General features: G+C 41.7%; 1 protein-coding gene across 3 annotated transcripts in view; it reads left to right on the top strand.

Annotated features, from left to right (window-relative positions):
- LOC125450806 (aminopeptidase N-like) overlaps positions 1–23,231 on the top strand; it is a 128,374-nt gene that overhangs the window by 10,849 nt on the left and 94,294 nt on the right. For all 3 annotated transcript variants that reach the window (XM_059644684.1, XM_059644683.1, XM_048527015.2), the window contains exons 2-3: positions 11,140–11,282; positions 20,067–20,203. In XM_059644684.1, coding sequence (XP_059500667.1) covers positions 11,140–11,282; positions 20,067–20,203 — 280 coding nt within the window. The remainder of the gene's footprint in view (positions 1–11,139; positions 11,283–20,066; positions 20,204–23,231) is intronic.

Here is a 23,231-nt window from a genome sequence, read left to right as displayed (position 1 = left end):
TCACCATGTTGAGATATGTACATGCGGCCGTTCTGACACTGCTGGTCTACTTGATTCTACCAGGTAAAATGTTTGTGGATTCCATGCTGAATTCCATTGCTGTATTGCATTGCTAATGTGTCAATGCAAGGAATGCATTCTGTTATTTTAGCAGTTGTCAGTTGTACCGTGAGTTGCACCAATCCAGGTACATTTCTTTCAGAATGCAGACTGGTAGGACATTTGCACTAGCTCTACTGTCTTGGTTTTGAGTCTGTGTTTACAAGTTTTCTTTGGGAAGTGACATTGCTTAAATGTGGAAAAAGGTTCTAATTGCTTGACTTTGTGAATGTAACACACTTGTGGGGACAATGTGGAAAACATGTTCCCTCCTGGTTAGAAGTTGTTCCATTCTGGGTCTCACTTCAGATCTGACTTGCTGTGAACTTTATGTATCAGATCACATTTATGCCGATCACTGACCACTACTTGCTGCTGTTGCCATACTGCTATGCCAGTCATCTGTTTGGTTTTGTCCTGTTGTGACCTCTGGCTATGTCTTTGGACCCAGGTTGCTTGCATAGGTGGGCCTAGTACTCTTTTGTACTGTGTACCTTGCATTGGTCTTGAAATGCATGACATCTTTGTCATTGGTGTGATAGACCTCACTTCCCACACAGCTTGCTTGTTTTTTGTGACCTATTAACCATAATGATACTGTTAGCTGTACCTAACGCTTTCAAAAGCTATTGTAGTCTACAATGACTTTGTGGTCTCTGTCATCTGCTAGCAGTGCATTAATGCTGTGAATATTCTTTTTTTCCTCAAGAGATCTTCTGGAAAATTTCAATAGGTGCTGAGACAATTATCAACTCAATTACTTGATCTGACAATTCAGTCTCTGAAAGCTCAAATGTGCTTCACTTGTTTTGAAATCTACTAACGAAGTGATCTTTAGATTTCAATAACTCTTGCCTGTAGGATATCAATTCTAAGCAATGACTTCTGAAATTGACTTTTATATATGGCTGATCTTCTAACACTTTCCATATCTAAGTAAGATCATTTTGATCGTCTTCAACTGAGTATGAGGGATTGATTCTGTGAAACCCCTCATTCTCACCTTCTACAAATACTTTCACTACCTGTTTAATTGGTTCAGCAGTTACATTTTCAAAGTCGCATAGTCACATTCTTTGTTTAAAAAGTTTAAACTCAGATAGAAGATGCATTGCATTCCAGCTCCTGCTGGTGAATTTGGTAGCCTTGTGTTGATCTAATATTCACATGCAGGATGTTTTAGTTCTCCTGTTACTATACAGATACTCCATATCAGTGTTCCCTATAATCATTTTTCTTCTGTATCAATATCTAAGGTCCATGTGCAATTACCACTTCCAGAGCCAGATATTAATGCTCCAGCGTGCATCAGCACTTCCCCAGCCATACACAGAATATTCGAACGGCCGTGCAGCCACGAAGCTCAGAGGGAATATTGTTCCAAATGTGCATTCTGCCACATTTCTGCTCTGCTCTCAGCTTTTGTCACTTTATATTTTTGCGCACTTTTTGTGTGCTTTCCGTACTATATTTAATGTTCCCTTTCTGTTATTGGCTTAAGACCTATTTTACAGCTTGTTCTGTTAACTGTGCACTGTTTCTGATTGGAGCCAGCTGTTTTCACTTTGCTTGAAGTTAGGCGTACTTACTCTGTGTTCAGTGCAGAGATGACTCCTGGTAGTCCATTAAATTTTAAGTACATTAAATTTTAAGTCCTGAATCAGCTGGCTGTCTGCCCAGTTTTACTAGACCCAAAGCAGAAAGCCTTGTCCTCTTCCTCTAGTTTCCTTCTACTTTTTGTGCTCTGAGACTTTTGACTTCTGGAGAGCTTTTGTATCTTGTCTGCTGTTCCTCCTTGAAGTCTTTAAGCTGTATCATTGCCTTCTTTATTCTGTAATTTTTGAAAGAATCAGATCCACTTTTGCCATCCTGTAGTGATTGTTTTTGCTGAGTAACATAAATGATGTACGTGGATTCTGTTCACTTGAAGATATTTGATGGGTTTATTTACAGCTAATCTAGTACAGATATTAAAGAGCAATCTCTAGACATATGCTATGTCTAAGGAACTGCAATTCAAGCCTTTGGTCAGATGATGATGTCTTAGTTGTTGGCTCATTTGCCTGTGATCTTCTTAAAGGGGCATCCATCTTCAAGTGATAGTGCTAATACAACAGGACATTCAGAGATTTCGAGATGAGGCAGTAGTTCCTCAAATTCAACTTTAGAAACTTCAAAAATGAATAAATGTACGAAATATGAAAGAAGATCCTATACCTGTCTCATTATCTTTCTGTCGCATATTGTACTGAAAAAGTCTTCCGATGTGGATCCACACCAGGCAACTGTCATTGAACTGGCTTTATTTACACGTCCCAAACAGTGAGGAAAATGTAACAAGATGCTTGAATCTTGATTTATACTACACCAAGTTTCTAAAAGAAAATCAAATTTGAAGTACTCTTCTGTGCCATAATAGTTATGGGATGCCTGGATAATATAGTTATAAAGAAGTTACCTGTTTCAACTTTTTGAGGACATGAGCATAGTAATAGCAATCTGCATATGGGACTGGAAGTTTAAAAAAAACTAACTTGCTTCTCTTTTGGTGTTATGGATAAAGCTCCTAAAAAGTACACTTAATCTATTTTGAAAAAGCTTTTTAAAAAATCAACACTAAAAAATATCTGGGTAATTATTAATCATAACTTGATGAAAGTTTATTACACTTAAACACCCACTTCCGGCACCATAAATGTACTGTGGCTGCAGTATATGCTATCTATTGGTTGCTTTGTATCAAGTCATTAGGACTGCTGGCAACATCTCACGTCATATATGTAGAAAAGGTAAACTTGCCACAGACCTACCAGAGCAAAGGAACGCTCTCTCATTTGAAAGAGATGGTGGTGATTTAACCTAAGGGTCCCCACACCTCAGGCGAGAGGAGAGGTTGAGAATGAGAGTCTGTCCTGGTAATAGTAGCCAAGTGGTGGGATTTGACCCCATGCTGTTGGCATCAAACTGCTTCGTAAACCAGCTGTCCATCCATCCGAGCCAAAATCAAGATGGGCAATAAGTACTGGCATACCAGTGACATCCTGTGCAAAAATATAAAACAGAAAGGGGTTGTTAGAGCAGATAACCAAAACCATGATAAGGAAAAAGAGATGGAAATGCTTACAGGGAGAATTCCAGAGTTTGTGTTCTCAGCAGCTAAAGGCACAGCTGTCCATGGTGGAGTAATTTAGATTAGGAGTATGGGCACTCGGTCAGAATTACAGGAGTACAGATATCCTGGACAGGTGTAGAACTGCAAGAGACACGGAATGGAAAGGGCAAGATCAAGGGGTTGGTGGGGATGCTAAAAACAAGAATAATAACTTTAAAATATAGGCATTGATCTAGCAAGAACCAATGTAGGTCAGCAAAAACAAGGTTGGTGGGTAAACTCAAAATTGAACAGTATCCAACATTAGTAAGGTCAACATTCTTTCTGAGCTATTGTGTGATCCACTGAACTGGAATTCATTATTTCAAGCTAAGCTCAGAGAGTCCAGCTAAGTGAGTAACGCTATTTGTGGCCATCTCTTTAACCACAGTAATGCAGTATGGCTGTGGTTCTCTCCCGATGGTGAAGCTAATACCTGTAAGACCACTGTTATAGTAGCTGTCAAATGCAATATCATTGTGTTAGTCTTCGAGGATGAATTACATTTTGAGACGCTTTATCTGCATTTACATAAGAATATTGTACAATGTCTTCTGTTATTAGGCATTGGCGATTCTGAGAGTTTTCTAGTTTTTTCTGAACCTTCTAACTAAAGTTAAAAAGATAATACATGTGCCTGCAGCAAAAAGAAGCTTGTAATAGATTGTGGAAGAAGCCAAAGTTCTATCACCACATTAACGGCAGGCGGTTGATTGGTTGTTTGCTGGCTTTTGATGCAGTGATATCAGCAGAGTGGGTTCAATCCCTGCACTGCCTAAGGTTACCACGAAGGACTTTCCTCTCTTCAGCTGAGGCACAGTGACCCTCAGGTTGGACCATCACCAGTCATCTCTCTCTCCCTCTAATGAGAGACAGCAGCCGTATCAACTGGTAGGGCTATGGCGAGTTTACCTTTTCTACATATTTGACATGCGCACAGCAAAAGTGCATGTAGTGTGTCACAGCAGAAGTTCTGGTGGCAATTGAACATGTATCGGTACTTGTGAATTAATAGATAATAAGAACGCAGTTTGAAAGAGTGACTATTTAAAACTATAATAATTTGAACAAATTATTTCATATTTTTAAAAAAGCAGCTAAGAACTGCTGCTGCAAGAACAGGCCTGTTTTTCATTTTCTTAATTTGGATAGGATTTGGCGAAACGTCAGCCTTCCTGCTCCACTGATGCTGCTTGGCCTGCTGTGTTCATCCAGCTCTACACCTTGTTATCTAGGGTTTAAAATATGTTTGTTTAAAAGGCAAGTGCTGATGACATTTTTGGTAACTAGGTGAGATAGTTCACTGAATAAAGGAACTGGTAAAGTCTGGACTAACCAAGACAGAGGCATTGAAAACCTATAAACATTCTCCTGATTTTATTTTGTTACTGTTATAACATAACTTTCCTCAAAGGAAAACCCTATTGAATTTCCTGACAAATGAGAGTATTGGCACACTCTGAATCAATACTCATTTTCCTGCTGTTTACTTCATCATGCTGTCAGGCAACTGACTCTTCCGAAATAGATACCCAATAGTATCAAAGGGTGCTTAGTAATAAAGAACATGCATTTTGCTTATTGCTGAAAAAAACACCACATTTTATTGACCACAAAATGTGAGGCTGGATAAACACAGCAGGCCAAGCAGCATCTCAGGAGCACAAAAGCTGACGTTTCGGGCCTAGACCCTTCATCAGAGAGGGGGATGGGGTGAGGCTTCTGGAATAAATAGGGAGAGAGGGGGAGGCGGACCGAAGATGGAGAGAAAAGAAGATAGGTGGAGAGAGTATAGGTGGGGAGATGGGGAGGGGATAGGTCAGTCCAGGGAAAACGGACAGGTCAAGGAGGTGGGATGAGGTTAGTAGGTAGATGGGGGTGCGGCTTGGGGTGGGAGGAAGGGATGGGTGAGAGGAAGAACAGGTTACGGAGGCAGAGACAGGTTGGACTGGTTTTGGGATGCAGTAGGTGGAGGGGAAGAGCTGGGCTGGTTGTGTGGTGCAGTGGGGGGACGGGACGAACTGGGCTGGTTTAGGGATGCAGTTGGCGAAGGGGAGATTTTGAAACTGGTGAAGTCCACATTGATACCATTAGGCTGCAGGGTTCCCAGGCGGAATATGAGTTGCTGTTCCTGCAACCTTTGGGTGGCATCATTGTGGCACTGCAGGAGGCTCATGATGGACATGTCATCTAAAGAATGGGAGGGGGAGTGGAAATGGTTTGCGACTGGGAGGTGCAGTTGTTTGTTGCGAACTGAGCGGAGGTGTTCTGCAAAGCGGTCTCCAAGCCTCCGCATGGTTTCCACAATGTAGAGGAAGCCACACCGGGTACAGTGGATGCAGGATACCACATTGGCAAATGTGCAGGTGAACCTCTGCTTAATGTGGAATGTCATCTTGGGGCCTGGGATAGGGGTGAGGGAGGAGGTGTGGGGGCAAGTGTAGCATTTCCTGCGGTTGCAGGGGAAGGTGCCGGGTGTGGTGGGGTTGGAGGGCAGTGTGGAGCGAACAAGGGAGTCATGGAGAGAGTGGTCTCTCCAGAAAGCAGACAGGGGAGGGGATGGAAAAAATGTCTTGGGTGGTGGGGTCGGATTGTAGATGGCAGAAGTATCGGAGGATGATGCGTTGTATCCGGATGTTGGTGGGGTGGTGTGTGAGAATGAGGGGGATCCTCTTTGGGTGGTTGTGGCGGGGGCGGGGTGTGAGGGATGTGTTGCGGGAAATACGGGAGACGCGGTCAAGGGCGTTCTCGATCACTGTGGGGGGAAAGTTGCGGTCCTTAAAGAACTTGGACATCTGGGATGTGCGGGAGTGGAATGTCTTATCGTGGGAGCAGATGCGGTGGAGGCGGAGGCATTGGGAATAGGGGATGGAATTTTTGCAGGAGGGTGGGTGGGAGGAGGTGTATTCTAGGTAGCTGTGGGAGTCGGTGGGCTTGAAATAGACATCAGTTACAAGCTGGTTGCCTGAGATGGAGACTGAGAGGTCCAGGAAGGTGAGGGATGTGCTGGAGATGGCCCAGGTGAACGTGAGGTTGGGGTGGAAGGTGTTGGTGAAGTGGATGAACTGTTCGAGCTCCTCTGGGGAGCAGGAGGCGCCGCCGATACAGTCATCAATGTACCGGAGGAAGAGGTGGGGTTTGGGGCCTGTGTAGGTGCGGAAGAGGGACTGTTCCACGTAACCTACAAAGAGGCAGGCATAGCTGGGGCCCATGAGGGTGCCCATGGCCACCCCCTTAGTCTGTAGGAAGTGGGAGGAGTCAAAAGAGAAGTTGTTGAGGGTGAAGACGAGTTCGGCTAGGCGGATGAGGGTGGCGGTGGAGGGGGACTGGTCGGGCCTGCGGGACAGGGGAAACCAAGCGGAGGCTTGGAGACCGCTTTGCAGAACACCTCCGCTCAGTTCGCAACAAACAACTGCACCTCCCAGTTGCAAACCATTTCCACTCCCCTCCCATTCTTTAGATGACATGTCCATCATGGGCCTCCTGCAGTGCCACAATGATGCCACCCGAAGGTTGCAGGAACAGCAACTCATATTCCGCCTGGGAACCCTGCAGCCTAATGGTATCAATGTGGACTTCACCAGTTTCAAAATCTCCCCTTCGCCAACTGCATCCCTAAAGCAGCCCAGTTCGTCCCGTCCCCCCACTGCACCACACAACCAGCCCAGCTCTTCCCCTCTACCCACTGCATCCCAAAACCACTCCAACCTGTCTCTGCCTCCGTAACCTGTTCTTCCTCTCACCCATCCCTTCCTCCCACCCCAAGCCGCACCCCCATCTACCTACTAACCTCATCCCACCTCCTTGACCTGTCCGTCTTCCCTGGACTGACTTATCCCCTCCCTACCTCCCCACCTATACTCTCTCCACCTACCTTCTTTTCTCTCCATCTTCGGTCCGCCTCCCCCTCTCTCCCTATTTATTCCAGAAGCCTCACCCCATCCCCCTCTCTGATGAAGGGTCTAGGCCCGAAACGTCAGCTTTTGTGCTCCTGAGATGCTGCTTGGCCTGCTATGTTCATCCAGCCTCACATTTTGTTGTCTTGGATTCTCTAGCATCTGCAGTTCCCATTATCTCTCACCACATTTTATTGATGTTTTTCATCTTGAACTCCTCAAGACAAGTTCCTCTAGAGTCACAGAGTCATACTGCACAGAAACTGACCATTTGGTCCAAGCAGCAGTCCATGCTAAATATTACCCCAACTAAACTAGTCCCAACTGCCTGCTCCTGGCCCATACCCATCCAAACCATTCCTATTCGTGTACTTATCCAAATGTCTTTCAAATACTACAAATGCACTCACATCCACCACTTCCTCAGGAGGTTCATTCCACACATGAACCACTTTTGTGTAAAATATTTGCCCCTCATCTTTTTTAAATCTCTCCTCTCACTTTACGAATGGTCCCCCTAGTCTTGAAATTTCTAACCTAGGGAAAAGATACCTACCTCTAATGTAAAAGGGAAAAGGTTTATAGATTGTATGAGAAGAACGTGCTGATTGGTTGGCAAGTGAACTCCTATGATAGAGGTGTCGCCATGGAGAATGTACTAGATAGATGATGACTCACAGTTAACTGCCAAGTTCTGTTTGAATTTAATCAGGCAGATTTCTTTGGTCAAGGCATTGCCCTGAAGAATGGGCCAAGGAATTAATATCACCTATTTTGTTCAGTTTCTTTTTCTCTATTCATTCACGGGATGAGGGCCATGTTGCTAGGCAGCATTTATTGCCCATCCCTAATTGCCCAGAGGGCAGTTAAGAGTCAACCACATCGCAGTGGGTCTGGAATCACATAGTAGGCCAGGCTAAGTATGGCTGGCAGATTTCCTTCCCTAAAGGACATTAGTGAACCAGATAGGCTCTTCCAACAATCAACAATGGATCCATGGTCATCATTAGATTCTTAATTCCAGATATTTTATTGAATTCAAATTCCACCATCTGCCATAAACCCAGGTCCCCAGAACATTATCTGGGTCTCTGGCTTAACAGACCAGCAATAATACAACTAAGCTATCACCTCCCCCCATTGAAACAAGAACAATATATGTGCATATTCCTTTTACAGCTAAAGACCAGGGCTCAGTGTTTTAACATAATACATATTTGATTCAAAGAACCAATGATTAGTTGACATTCCTAGCACCACACAGGCACTGAAACTCATACACCACATTACTCTGATGAAGGGTCTAGGCCCGAAACGTCAGCTTTTGTGCTCCTGAGATGCTGCTCGGCCTGCTGTGTTCATCCAGCCTCACATTTTATTATCTTGGAATTCTCCAGCATCTGCAGTTCCCATTATCTCTCACCACATTACTCAATTGTTTGGTAAGTAGAACATTTTCCCTCTCATGAGAGAAACATGACTGGTGGTGTATTTATCTTGAGGGTCACTACACTTGGGGCAGAAAGGTTGCAAAGACAGAAACGCCATGGTAACCACAGCCAATGTAGGAATTGAACCCACATTACTGGGGTCGCTCTGTATTTCACACCAGTCACCTAGCCAATTGAGCTAATCAACATTTTGTAACCAACTCGTACTACCAATATTAAATAGCTTTCTTAACTTGTTCAATTTTTAAGATTCTTTGCCTTTTCAGTGCTATTTAAGGTAAATTGGGTATTTTTCAGGACCAAAACTGCAACTTTAGTCAATACACAATGAACAACAGCAATCAGGACAGTTATTGCCCTGCACCATAACGTTTATGGACCCTATTCATCATTTCAGCTGTTAAATGGGACTTCCTGATTGTACAGAGCTTACTTAACAATCCTGAGTCAGTGAAAAGCTGCACTAACAACCACTTTAGGATAATTAGTTGTGTATGTAGTGTTTCTCATTTATGCTTGCCACAAGAAATGCAGGGAGTCCACCCAGGGTAGAGCTGGAGGAACACCGCAGGCCAGGCAGCATCGGTTGAGCTGGGTCCCGACCAGAAACGTCAACTTTCCTGTTCCTCTGATGCTGCTGGCCTGCTGCGTTCATCCAGCTCCACCCTGTATTGCCTCAGACTCCAGCATCTGCAGTTCAGGTTGTCTCTGAGTCCACACAGGGATGTTTTTCAGGCTTTTAGCAGTAGTTGTCTCCTGTGTCCTGCATTATCTTTGCTAATAGTTATGAACTGTAAACATTTCTTTTGGTTTGAAGACTGCCTCTGCCTTGTTTATCATCAGGCCAATAGAAAGAGAATATTTTTCAGTGAAAGCCGTTGTTTTAAATCTAGAGATAGCAGGATACTATGTTGTGTCTGCCGTTTTGAATCTACTTGTTTAAAAATCTGGAAATATTTTCACATATAACTGAGTGGGTTCCTTCACCATCACCATCACGTGTGGCGTTTTTCACCTATTAACAATTGCCATTAACTCAACATTATTTCCAAATGTTCACCTATTTTGAATCTGAAGATCCAGCACAAGTAAGGAAAAGGGACTTTCAGGTAACCATGAATCCTGCTCATCAATTTAGTATAATAAAATGTGAGGCTGGATGAACACAGCAGGCCAAGCAGCATCTCAGGAGCACAAAAGCTGACGTTTCGGGCCTAGACCCTTCATCAGAGGAGGGTTTCTGATGAAGGGTCTAGGCCCGAAACGTCAGCTTTTGTGCTCCTGAGATGCTGCTTGGCCTGCTGTGTTCATCCAGCCTCACATTTTATTATCTTGGAATCTCCAGCATCTGCAGTTCCCATTATCTCATCAATTTAGTATATTGTGTTACAAGTATAATTGCAACATTAGGTAGTCCATCATTCTTGGAATGTGATGTAGCAAGAGCCAATGGAGGTCTTTTAATGAATCAGTCTGCTAGAAGAGGTCTCCTATTGTCATCATTGTCTTGAAAATCATACCCTCTGTGGGATGTGAAAGGTCAGAATTAAAATAAAGAAACAGCAGCTTCAGCCTTAATGAAATTTTCGAAAGAACTGATCGCATCCCAAAAATAAAAATTTTCTAAAGCAGTCCTGCCTAGGTCTCAAGCCTCAACCTTAAGCTATTGAACAGGCTGGTAGTCTGATGAAATTGGCCAGACTGAGAGAATGCAAGTTCTTGGGTATAGGTTTTGACATGAAGGGAAATGACTGGACAGTTGTATGGTTCAAAGCAAAAATCCCTCACTGAAACTTGCTCATGAAGCCAGGGTTTGAGATGCTCCCAAGTATTCAGTTAGTGGACCTCAGTTTGCTCCCTAGTATTCAGTTTAGGGCAGCACAGTGGCTCAGTGGTTAACACTGCTGCCTCACAGTGCCAGGGACCCAGGTTCAATTCCAGTCTTGGGCGACTGCCTATGTGGAGTTTGCATGTTCTTGCCGTGTCTGTGTGGGTTTCCTCCCACAGTCCAAAGATGTGCAGGTTAGGTGAATTGGCCATGCTAAATTGCCCATAGGGATGTGTAGATTAGGTGGGTTATAGGGTGATGGGTCTGGTGGGATGCTCTGAGGTTTGGTGTGGACTTGTTGGGCTGAAGGGCCTATTGTATGATTCTATGGACTTGCATGACAATGGAACTGAAAAGACTAGTGTTTCGCAGTTAGAGATACTTTAGTGAGTCACCTTCATTGGTTTCCTCAGGTACAATAGGCCAGGCAGCCTTCACACAACGGCTTTCAAGAATAGCAGGCTAGCAAGTTCACATAATGAGCTTATAGAGGTGTTGAGCACCAATTAGTCTGAAGGGAATGTGGTGTTCTTCTTAGAGATGGTTAACACTGGAAACACTGACTCTCTTCTGGGAAGTTCTCCAAATCTTAACCCACTGATTTTCAGGACTTGTAAATGGTGCATTGAGAACTGTATAATCTGAATGGTTCTCTACTTCCATGTTTTTGCTCTGTTAGACTGACAATAAGTTGTATGTTTTTCCTCCAATCAGAATTGTCATTGCATCCTTGTTGGAACCAACACATGCCCGGTCAGTTTTCCCATGTTTCGATGAACCTGCTATGAAGGCAACTTTTGACATCAGACTTGTGAACCGCCCTGAGTTTGTAGCAATTTCTAACATGCCAGCAATTGGTGAGTCAGACAATAAAAGTCATTGTTATAAAAGCAATCTGGTTTCGCTTAATAAACCATGCCATTGGCAGCTAATCACAGCAACACTATTCTATAGCTATCATTCTGCATTTGTGTTAGTCCATTTGCAGTGCACAACAAGGTTATTGTAGCAATTGTCAGTGTGAAGAAATTTCAGGCTCATTAATATCTGTTTTTAGCTTAACATGAGAAAGAGCTCATATAATCATGGAAATACAAAGTAAATGTTATGATGACTTCATTGGATGTAAAATTATGGCTGTCATACTGATTTGCTGAGCCACACTTGTACCCGTGATGTTCCCATGCGAAGCCTGCCCTGCCATGCCACATGTAATATTGCTACCTCTGAGCCGGAAAGCCCAGGTTTAAATTGCACCTACTCCAGGATGCCTGAACAGGTTGATTAGAAAATATTTACAATTAGCTCAATCATGTGGGCGATCAGGCAGCAATGGCCTGGTGGTATTAAGCAAGGCTGGCGTCTGATGAAATGTGATTGAATTCCACTGTGGCAGATGATAAAATTTGAATGTGTTAAAAATCAGGTCCAGTGATGACAGTGTACACAGCGTCAGCGTCAATTGTTGTAAAAGCTTGTCTGGTTTTAGGGTACCCTTAGGGTATGAAATCTGCATTACTTATTTGGTCTGGTTTATGTGTGACTGGCATGGGCAAAGCAGTATGGTTGATTCTTCACTCCCCTCTGGGCAATTAGGAATGAGCAATAAATCCTAACTGAGCCAGCAACACCAGCATCCCATGAACAAAGATGCAATGGGATAGAATAATTAGATGGGCAGGCCTTGGACAATCTCTACACCTGATTCTCCTTTGTTCAGTGTTTTCATATTGTTTTCTCATCAAACGTAACTCCAGAATAAATGGAAAAACATTCAAGTAAATATTGATGCAGCTTTCTAGTTTTTGCATTCGGCCTTCATTTTGAATGAATAGCAAGGAAGCTCCTCTTTCTCTTAGTCCTCTCCTTTCTATATGCCCCCAGCACCACGTCCTTATCAGCAGAATTAACTCAAAGTTGGTTCTTGTGCTTAATGCTTGTGCATTAAGCTCAACTTATTAGTGCTCTTGTGCTTACTTTGAAGGATAATCTACAGGAACACAGATTAATGTTCATAAATCAGTGAAGCAGAGGGAGTAAGATTGGGGCCCAAGATAGATGAAGGGTGAGAGATCAAAAGTTACCATTAGCTGTTGGGAGTGGTGTGAGGGAGAGAAGAGGAAGAGAAAGCAATGAACATGACCTTTAAATGGATAGATAGAACTAAACTGAGGCTTGCTATGACAATGGATAAAATATCGGCAAGATAGGGCTAAGAGAAGTAGGAATGCCAAGGCTGATTTAAGTAGAAAGGGTCAGGAGGTTAGTGACAAAAAACTGACCGAGAAATCTAAATAAAACAAAGATTTCAATTATAAGTAATTTAAAATGAGATTAATACAGAATAATTTTTATGTAATCTTGTCAATGGGACATCAAAATGGTCTTCAACTAATGTTGGTGTATATCTAATGTACTTTGCATCAAATCCTGGAAATTATTCAGGTGTACTGATATTTTTTGAAATCAGTTTTGAGATCTGGGCTTTTCTGCTGGTTTTCCACCTTCTGATGGTTCTTGTGGGATTTCAATGATTGCCTACGAGCTTCCATATGTGTACTTCCCAATGCTGCTGGGAATTCATGAGTATACATTCCCAATAGATAAGGTGTTGGAGTTTCCAAACTTACAATGTATCCAAATGCAGTAAGGCAGTGATAAGTTAATGTGTGAATACGTGAATATTTGGCCAGCCACAGCAGAAGGTGGTAGAAACATTATGTTTTAGAGCTTGCAGCCCAATAAACATTTATGCCTGTAAAATCTGATGGAATTTTTCAAGAGGGTGACAAAATATTTGGAGGATAGGACAGTAGTTGTAGTTTTTATGGATTTTTTTGGCAAGGCCTTTGATAAGATCCCACATGGGAAATTGATAAAGAAGGTAAATGTTTATGGAATCCAGGGTAACTTGGCAAGATGGATCCAAAATTAGCTTAGTGGCAGGAAACAGAGGATGGTGCTAGAAAGCTGCTTGGGTGACTGGAGCTCAGCATGCAGTGATATACCGTAGTGATCAGTGCCGGGTCCGTTATTGTTTGTGATATTCATAAATGATGTAGATGAGAGTGTTAGAACATAGAACATTTCAGCACAGTACAGGCCCTTCGACCCTCGATGTTGTGCCGACCTGTCATACCGATCTCAAGCCCATCTAACCTACACTATTCCATGTACGTCCATATGCTTGTCCAATGACGACTTAAATATACCTAATGTTGGTGAATCTACTACCGTTGCAGGCAAAGCATCCTCTCAACCTTCTTCCCTCTAATGAAAACAGCCTCAAGTCCCTCAGCCTTTCCTCATAAGACCTTCCCTCCATACCAGGCAACATCCTAATAAATCTCCTATGCACCCTTTCCAAAGCTTCCACATCCTTCTTATAATGCAGTAACCAGAACTGTGCACAATACTCCAAGTGCGGCCGCACCAGAGTTTTGTACTTCTCTCTCCTCAGACTCTATCCTATCATTTACTCCCTATCCTACCCCCTCCCAATTTTCTGCAAATAAACCAACATTTTCCCAGCTACCATCAGTTCTGAGGAAGGGTCACCAGACCCGAAACGTTAGGGAGGATAATAAGTAAATTTGTGGATGATACAAAGATTAGCTAAGTGGTTATAATGAGGAAAAAGATCCTAGTTACAGGAGAATATGAACGGATTTGTCAGATCAGCAGATCAGTGGGAGATGGAATTTAACATTGATAATTGTGAGGTGATGCACTTTGGAAGAAAGAACAAGACAAAGAAATATTCAATCAGCAAGATACTGGGAAGCTCAAAGGAACAGAGGGATCCTGAGGTGCTTGTCCACAGATCCCTGAAGGTGACAGGACAGGTTATTAGGGTAGTTAAGAAAGCATACGGAATTTTGCCTTTTCCAGTCATAGCATGATAATAAGAGCAGAGAACTCATTTTGGAGCTGTACAGAACTATGCTTAGGCCACAGCCAGAATATTGTATTCAGTTCTGGTTGCCTCGCATTAGGAAGGATGTGATTGCACTGCAGGAGGTTCAAAGGAGATTTATTGGGATGTTTCTGTATATCAGAAGAGTGGCTGGATAAGCACGGATTGTTTACTTTGGACTAGAGAAGGCTGAGGGAGTGGGACCTGATAGAGGTGTGTACGGTTATGGGGAGCATGGACAGGGTGAATAGAAAGCCTATTATTTGAAAGGTAAATAATTAAAGTGAAAGGTGGCAGATTTAGATGGGATTTATGGAAGAACTTTTCCACCCAGAGTGTGGTGAGGGTCTGGAATGCACTGCCAGGGAGGGCAGTTGAGGAAGCCTCGCCGTCTTTAAGATGTACGTGGATGAGCACTTGAAATGCCACAGCATTCAAGGCTATGGGCCAAGTGTGGGGAAGTGAGATTAGCGTAAGTAATTGTATATTTTTGGTTATACAGACTCGATGGGCCAAAGGCCCTCTTCGGCATTGTGTGATTCTATGATGAGGAGTGATTGCTGGACTTTGAAGAGAGACCTTATAGTTTTCTTTTGGGGTTATGAGAGGGAACTTATCTTGTCCTTGATTGCTTGAGGACCTGTGACAAGATTGTTAGACTTTTCCATCCCCACATGATAGCAGTAGATACAGCTATGAGATTTCTATGGGTCACTTGACAGAAGGGGAATAAAAGCATACAATATTGGGGCAAGGAGAGTTAGAATGTGTTCAACAACATATCATGTTACCCTAAAGAATTCTCTAAAAGCAACATGAGCCTTATAACAATCTTAATGAAGAGCCAGGGAAGGCTTTAGAAACGTTTTTCTATGACTTTTATCATGAAGATCTGCAAACAATATTAATTTATCATTGATAATAAATACAGCCATAGATCTGAACTTTTACAACACTAACAAATTTTAAGAGGTCTCTGGAGTCTGTCAAATATAATCCAGCATGTCATCTGGGCATTCATCCATTCAGTCAATGTCTTCATGATTGGTTCATTCAGTTTGGCACAAATGCCAGCCAACAGCCTAATAGAACCATCCATTTTTATCCAGAAGTGTAGAACATAGCTGTTGACATCCTTGTGATATCGTGTGTTCGTACACTGAATGGCCTTACCTTTCAGGACTTTTTGACTGTGCAAAACATTTTTGACTAGATGCAAAGAATGACACATGGGGGTTTCTCCTCGGTTCTGTAGAATTTGCTCAGACACAGGGAGAAAATGGAAACTCCACACAGACTTTCACCCAAGGCTGGAATCAAACCCAGGTCCCTGGCGCTGTGAGGTAGCAGTACCAACCACTGAGCCACTTTGCCACCCTATGGATCATTCTGAGTCTTGCCAATTGGAAGACTCCTTGTTAATGATTACAAGGAGCACCAGAATTCAATAATTGAATTAAGCATTGTCATCAGCAAAACAATCTACCTTTGTAACCACTGTTTTAGATTCTCCTTTCTTGCTTTCTTATAAATGTAAATCCTTTCAAGGCAGTACGCATCCCAGAACTTTGACATATATCAGACCACTTAGCCCCTACATGACAGTGTCAGGATTTATAAACTGCACGAATAACTTCACAAAATAAATACATCTATTCCTGAATTAAGATCATCTCCATGAATAGAGATGAAGTAAGCAAATCTTCTTTATTATCACAACTGAGTTAATAGTATATATGAGCCATTCCCATTTTTCCTCACAGCACTCTTCCCCTGTATCAATAAATCTCAGAACCAGTGAATCATGGAATAGTCATACCAGAGAAAGAGGCCATTTCGTCCATTGTGTTTATTGTATTGTAAACTGTGTGACTTATGTATTTTTAAAATACAATCTGTTTAAGTTTTCAGATGACCACAAAGTTGGTGATATAGTGAACTGTGAGGATGGCTATCTAAGAGTGCAACAAGATCTTGATCAAATGGGCCAATGGACTGAGAAGTAGCAGATGGAGTTTAATTTAGATGAATGTGAGGTGTCACATTTTGGTAAGGCAAACCAGGGCAGTAGTTACATAGTTAATGATAGGTCCCTGGTTAATGTTGTTGAAGAAAGGGATCTATGTGTGCAGGTTCATAGTTCCTTGAAAGTGGAATCACAGGTCAATTGGGTGGTGAAGAAGGTATTTGGCATGCTTAACTTTATTTGACAGAGCATTGAGCATAGGAGTTGGGACATGATGTTGCAGTTGTACCAGACATTGATGATGCCACTTTTAGAATATTCCATACAATTCTTGTCACCTTGTTATAGGAGGGATGTTGTTAAACCTTAAAAGGGTACAGAAAATATTTACAAGGACGTTGCCAGAACTGAAGGGTTTGAGTTATAAGGAGAGGGTGGGACTTTTTTCCCTGGAGCCTCAGAGGTTGAGGGATGGCCTTGTGGGAGTGTATAAAATCATGAGAGACATAGAGAAGGTGAAAACAAAGGTATTTTTCCCACAATAGGGGTGGTCCAAAACTAGAGGGCATCGGGGAAATATTTAAAAGAGACCTGGGAGTAACTTTTGCACACAGAGTGTGGTTTGTGGCAGTAATGAGCTGCAGAGGAAGTGGTACAGGCAGGTGCAATTACAACATTTAAAAGACATTTGGACAGGTACATGAAAAGCAGAGGATTAGAGGGATATGGGCCAAACACAGGCAAATGGGACTACATCAGTTTAGGACGCCCAGTCAGCATGAACTAGTTATGGAGTCATAGAATTGTAGAGCATGGAAACAGACCCTCCGGTCAAAACAGTCCATGAAGCCTATGTGCCCAAACTAAACTAGTCCCACTTGTCTGCATTTGGCCCGTATCTCTCTAAACCTTTCCTATTCATGAACTTCTCCAAATGTCTTTTAAATGTTGCAACTTTATCTGCACCCATCAATTTCTCTAGCAGTTCGTTTCCACACACGAACCATCTTCTGTGTAAAAAAGTTGCCTCACATGTCCTTTTTAAATCTTTCACGTTTCACCCTAAAACTATGCCCCTTAGATTTGAACTCCCCCACCCTTAGGAAAAGACCCTTGTCATTCATCTTATCTATGCCCCTTATGATTTTATAAACCTCAATAAGGTCATTCCTCAATCTCCCATTCTCTAGTGAAAAAATCCCAGTCTTTCCAGTGTATTTTTATATCTCAAATCTTCTATTCCAAGCAACATCATGATATATCTTTTCTAAACACTCTCCACTTTAACAATATCCTTCCTATAACACAGTTACTAGAACTGCACACAGTACCCCAGAAGAAGCATCAACAATGTCCTGTACAACCTCAATATGATGTCCCAACTCCGATCGTCAAAGGGCTTGTTTCTGTGTTGTATGACGTCATTTCATGTCTCTATTGCAAGCTTGGATTAGATTCTGGATTAGGCAGGCACATGGGTTTCTCTATGTGTTTAAACTTGGACTTACACTCAATCCTTCTTCTCCATGAGGGATAGGGACACATGCTTCGCACAGGTAACAAATCACACAAATACCACTCCTATGACACTCTCCCATGTATTGCATAGAACCAAACAAGGTAGGCTGGGTGAGACAATGGTAAAAATTCAAGACCAAGTCTTGGGCTGACTTCATAATTATGCCGATCTGCTGGTAGTAAGTAAGTGGATAATGAGGACTAACTGTATTTGTAACCATGGTAATTTATTTTAAAACAGTTTTGGTGGTATTGCTTTAGAATTAATGGGGTTTTTTTGCACACTTCAGTAGGTCTTCACAACTGAACAAAATAAGTAAGTTTCAACTTATAAGATCAGGAGAGGTTTTTTCTAACTTAAGTGAAACACCCATAAGTCAAACAGAAGATTTTTCTTAGTTTCACTTTTGAGTTTTGAGCAATCCTATTGATGTTCTTGCTTGAAGATGATGTTATAGGCCAAATCTGAACCAAACACAGAGAATGCTAAAGAAACTATAGGTTTGACAGGATCTAGAGAAAGGAACAATTAACATTTGAAGTCCAGTATGACAATTCTTCAGAACTGAAAGGTGGAAGTTTGTTTTTCTACTTTTGACAGAGGTGAAAGCAAATCAGAAGGCTCTCCATAGGGAACCCTTATTCTTCCTCCATGCCTATCAAAGATATATTGTAAAAGCTCCCAACATCTTTCAGCTCTAAAGGAGCATCATACGGGACTTGACATATTAACTCTATTTCTCTCTCTATAGCGATTGCCAAACCTAATTGCTGGAGTTTCTCCAGCATTCTGTTTGCTGTCAGTACGATGGAGTCAGATTTCAATGATGCTGAAATGGGTGACTTATTGCCATCTACAGTATGCTGTATCTTCTGCAATTCTGTGCCTACCACCAAATATGGGTGCGTGAAAACTCACTAAAGGAGATTAGTGTATGCCTCATCAGATAGCATAAACCTTAGTGACCAGATTAATGATAGCACAATAAAACATAAGACAGGAATTAAAATTTCCTCATTAATGTTGAAACCGCACAGAATTTCAAAAATACATTTCACTATTCTCGAGTATGATGTAAGAGTAGCGTGCCAGTTTCTGTGTGTGAGCTGATTGCTGCCAGCCCAGATTTTCAGTTGTTCCAATGGTTTTCATTTCACAAATAAAACAGATGCAATTAAAACCATGGAAAGGCATAGTGTGCCCAGTACATTGTACAAAGATCCCTGTTATTATTGAAAAATCTTGTGTTCTGCACTTGGATGGTAACAAAATGAGTCAGTGGTTCAAATTATAATAATTTTACTTCAACACAAAAACAAATTCCAAGTAAAGTATTAGCCACAGACAGCACAATTAAATGTAACCATATGTTCTGCTCATTTTGTTAATAAAATATAGAAAGTCCTTCTCCATAGTAAATGGATTTGGTTTTCTTCTCTCTCCAACTGGTTGTTTTTCCTTATAAGATCATCTGCAGCCTAATTCCTAGCGTTTTTCCTATCGAGCATGCATTAGCAATTTTCAACCATCTTGTGATCAAAGTGGCATTTGCATTATCCCTGAGACAGTAGGAACTGCCAATGCTGGAGAATCTGGATAACACGGTGTGAAGCTGGATGAACACAACGGGCCAAGCAGCAGAGGAGCAGGATAGCTTGACGTTTCGGGTCGGGACCCTTCTTCGGTTGCAGTGGGAGAGGGGTGAACTGAGGCTTTTTTGGAGGGAGGAGGGTAGCTTCTTTAAGGAAGGCATCCTTAGAAGAGATTTTGCAGCAGTGTTATCCCTGTTATTATCCCTGTTGTTGTATAAGTCACATTCTGTAAGTGCCTACTGGCAGGACTTCAAGCTTCAGCCCAAGGCCTTGTTTAGTAAACTGGTAAATCTGGAACATGCTCATTGTTGCTGGAATAATCTTTAACTCTTTATCTTCACCTATCCTCATCTTCTCTCTCTCAGGTATCAGCATCTGGTGCGTGAGTTCACATCAACCATTATAATACTGGCTTATTTACCATCAGTGTGCTTCTGCTTTGGATTAAGCAACAGAGAATGCTTCAGGAAAATCACAATATCCCATTCCCAATATACATGCTGCAAAGTCAGGCATTTCTTTGAAAGAAGTATTATTTCTGTCAGCAAAAAAACACGAGCACAAACAGATGTGCCTGCGTCCTGCAAGGTTCTGCAGTGGTGAAAATGCAATGGGAAACTACTTATGTTGAATGTTTTGAATTTTTAGATGTTTCTGAAAGACTGGACGAGGATGGTAGATGGAAAGTTACAACATTTAACACCACTGTGAAGATGTCTACCTATACAACTGCTTTTGTTATTTTTGACTATGATTACATTAACACAACTTATAATGACATAGAGGTAACTATCAATGTTCTTATTCTTTATTATTTGTATGAGCTTTATGCATACAATTTCCTTTAGGAATATTTCTCCACTAGATTAGTTATTTCATATTTAATTCACATTAAAAATAAATACAATCGTAAGATATCTTGAAAGGTAAAGGCAGTTATGCAGTAGCAATATTAGTGATTTTTGCCACTAACGGGATATTACCATCAGACCAAAAGGATTTTCTGCCTTCCATTAATGAGTGATGGGATATGAGTTTCAGTGTTTATGTGATGCCAGATATGTAGGTAATACATCACAAAGTTTGGAGCACTGAATCAAACATCCTAACCCATCGACTGTTCACTAAAAGCAACCCACTGGCCGTACACAACTAGCTCCTGCTTGCAAGATTCACAACTCAGCATCAAGGTTCGATGTATTTCTACAATTGGGCAGCATTTACTGTCAGAGATAACAAAATGAGTGCATGCACACACTGAGAGATAGTAGGAGCTGCCGATGCTGGAGAATCTGAGATAACCTCCCAATCATGAACCACTTCAACTCCCCCTTCCACTCCTTGGATGACATGTCCATCCTGGGCCTCCTCCAGTGCCACAATGATGCTACCCGTAGGTTGCAGGAACAGCATCTCATATTTCACCTGGGAACCCTGCAGCCCAATGGTCTCAATGTGGACTTCACAAGCTTCAAAATCTCCCCACCCCTAACCTCATCCCAAAACCAACCCAGTTTGTCTCCGCCTCCTTGAGCAGTCCGTCTTTTCTCCCACCAATCCGCTCTTCCCACCTCACTGAAAACAACCCCCACCTCCTACCTACTAGCCTCATCGCTGCTTCCTTGACCTGTCCATCACCTCTCCACCTATCTGCTCCTTTATCGACCTTCCATTATCAGCTCTCCCTCTCCATCTATTTATTTCAGAGTCCCCTTCCCCTCCCCTATTTCTGAAGAAGGGTCCAGACCCAAAACATCAGCCTTCCTGCTCCTCTGATGCTGCCTGGCTGCCGTGTTCATCTAGCTCTACACCTTGTCATCTCGTATGCTCACATTGCCCCTGTTTCAACTTAACAAAACAGATACACAGCCATTTGCTGATTCATTGGTCAAGGCATTGCCCAGAGAAATCAAACTAATTGTCTGTCATTGTTAACTGGTATTTCTCCATGGCAACATCTCTGACAATCCACTTGCCAACCATCCACTCTCCTACCATACAGTATAAATGTTCCTTTTTCCTTGCATTGATATTCTTCTAGATTGTCCTGATGCATTATGAAAAGTATTTTTTTCAGCAACACTTAATGAAAAGATTTGTTTCTGAACTAGTCCAGCAGCTCCTACATAGAAGTCATTTTGAGAAAAACTTAAGAAATAAGAAAGAAAATGGGTTTAATAAAGATTGGAGCATTGGAGTCAGGAAATAAGTAGTTGAACAGTGGCTAAAATTGGAAAGCAGAGAGTTTTTTTCTTAGTGTTTTAAATTGTTATGCGAGTGGATAACACTGACTAGGATAGCATTGGTAGACCAGATCTAATTGACGTAGAGAAGGCAGTGTTGAGCTCTAACTATTTGTAAAAGATAACTATTCAAATTGGAGGAAGGTGGAAAGTATCCTTCTACCAAGGATCAGTTACCACTGTACTTTGCAATAATGATTTGAATTGAGGAAAAGTAACTCAATATCAACATTTACTAATGATATCAGATTGTGGGCACAGCTAGCATTGATGGAAAAAACATCCAACTTAATATTAAAATCCTTGTATCATGACTGTTAAGTGCAAGTAATCTTTTATATAGATAAATCTCAGTCATGCAATTTGTTAGAAACAATTAAAAAGATCAGCTACACCTTAAAAATATAACACTGAATGCAACAGAGTGGTAGAAGGATCAGGGGGGCTGATTAAGCAAATTGAAGTCAGCATCAAATATCAGCTAAGTAAAAATTCTATTGGCATCAGGATTAGCTCTTGAGGAATGGAAATCAAACTAAGTCAGTACATTAAACTCGCACAGGAACATGGTCAGGCCACACTGAGAGAATTATGTGTAGTCTGCTCTCCATATTGTAGAATGTATTCCAGAGATTCAGCATGAAGCTCTCATTGATAACCCACTGCAGCAATGAGGAAATGCAACTTTGTTGGAGGTACCATTTCTTACATGCTGCATTAAATCAGGTCTCCATCTGTCCTCTCAAGTGGGCATTGAAGATTCCAGGATACAAATTTGAAGAAGGGAAAACTATTTTCCCTGACAATCTGATCAATGTCAACCCATCAATCAACATTCTCAAGCCAAATTATCTGTTTATCATCACATTTATGGAACTTTGCTACACCCAAATCAACTGTTACATTCCCTACATTATAACCATCATTGTACTTAAACAGTATTTACTTGACCATTAAGTGTTTGAGATAACCTGCGGTCACAAAAGGTGTGATTAAAAAATAAATTCTTCCTTTTATGAGAAAGGACTAAAGTGTACAAAAAGACATTTATTCGGAACTGAGAGATTTCAGCTTTTGAGAAAGTTTGATGAGAGTTGAGGTTCTTTCTTTTCAAATAGAGAAGGCTCAAAGGTGATCTGATAGAAGTTGTTAAACTTCTGAATGTACAGCAGGGAAATGGACCCAAATATTTTTTATTCATGTATTTATCCAAATGTCTTTTAAATGTTGTAACTGTACCCATGTCCACCACTTCTCCTGGAAATTTATTCCACGAACAAACCATTCGCCGTGTAAACAAATTTCCCCTTGTGTCTTTTTAAATCTTTCTCCCCTCACCTTAAAACTATGCCCTCTTGTCCTGAAATCCCCGACCCTAGGGAAAAAAGCACCTGCCATTTATCTTATATATACCCCTCATGATTTTATAAACCCCTACAAGGTAAACCCTCAGTCTCCTACGCTCCAATGAGAAAAGCCCCACCCTATGTTGGGTAAGGTAAATGCGATGTAGCATTTGCCACCTCTGTCAATATGTGGTACTGGATAAGGGTTGTTTGAGGTAGTTTGA

Source organism: Stegostoma tigrinum, chromosome 3 (assembly GCF_030684315.1).
Source record: "Stegostoma tigrinum isolate sSteTig4 chromosome 3, sSteTig4.hap1, whole genome shotgun sequence".
Lineage (NCBI taxonomy): Eukaryota > Metazoa > Chordata > Chondrichthyes > Orectolobiformes > Stegostomatidae > Stegostoma > Stegostoma tigrinum.
The sequence above is the reverse complement of the archived record's forward strand: the minus strand, read 5'-3'. Positions and strand labels throughout refer to the sequence as shown.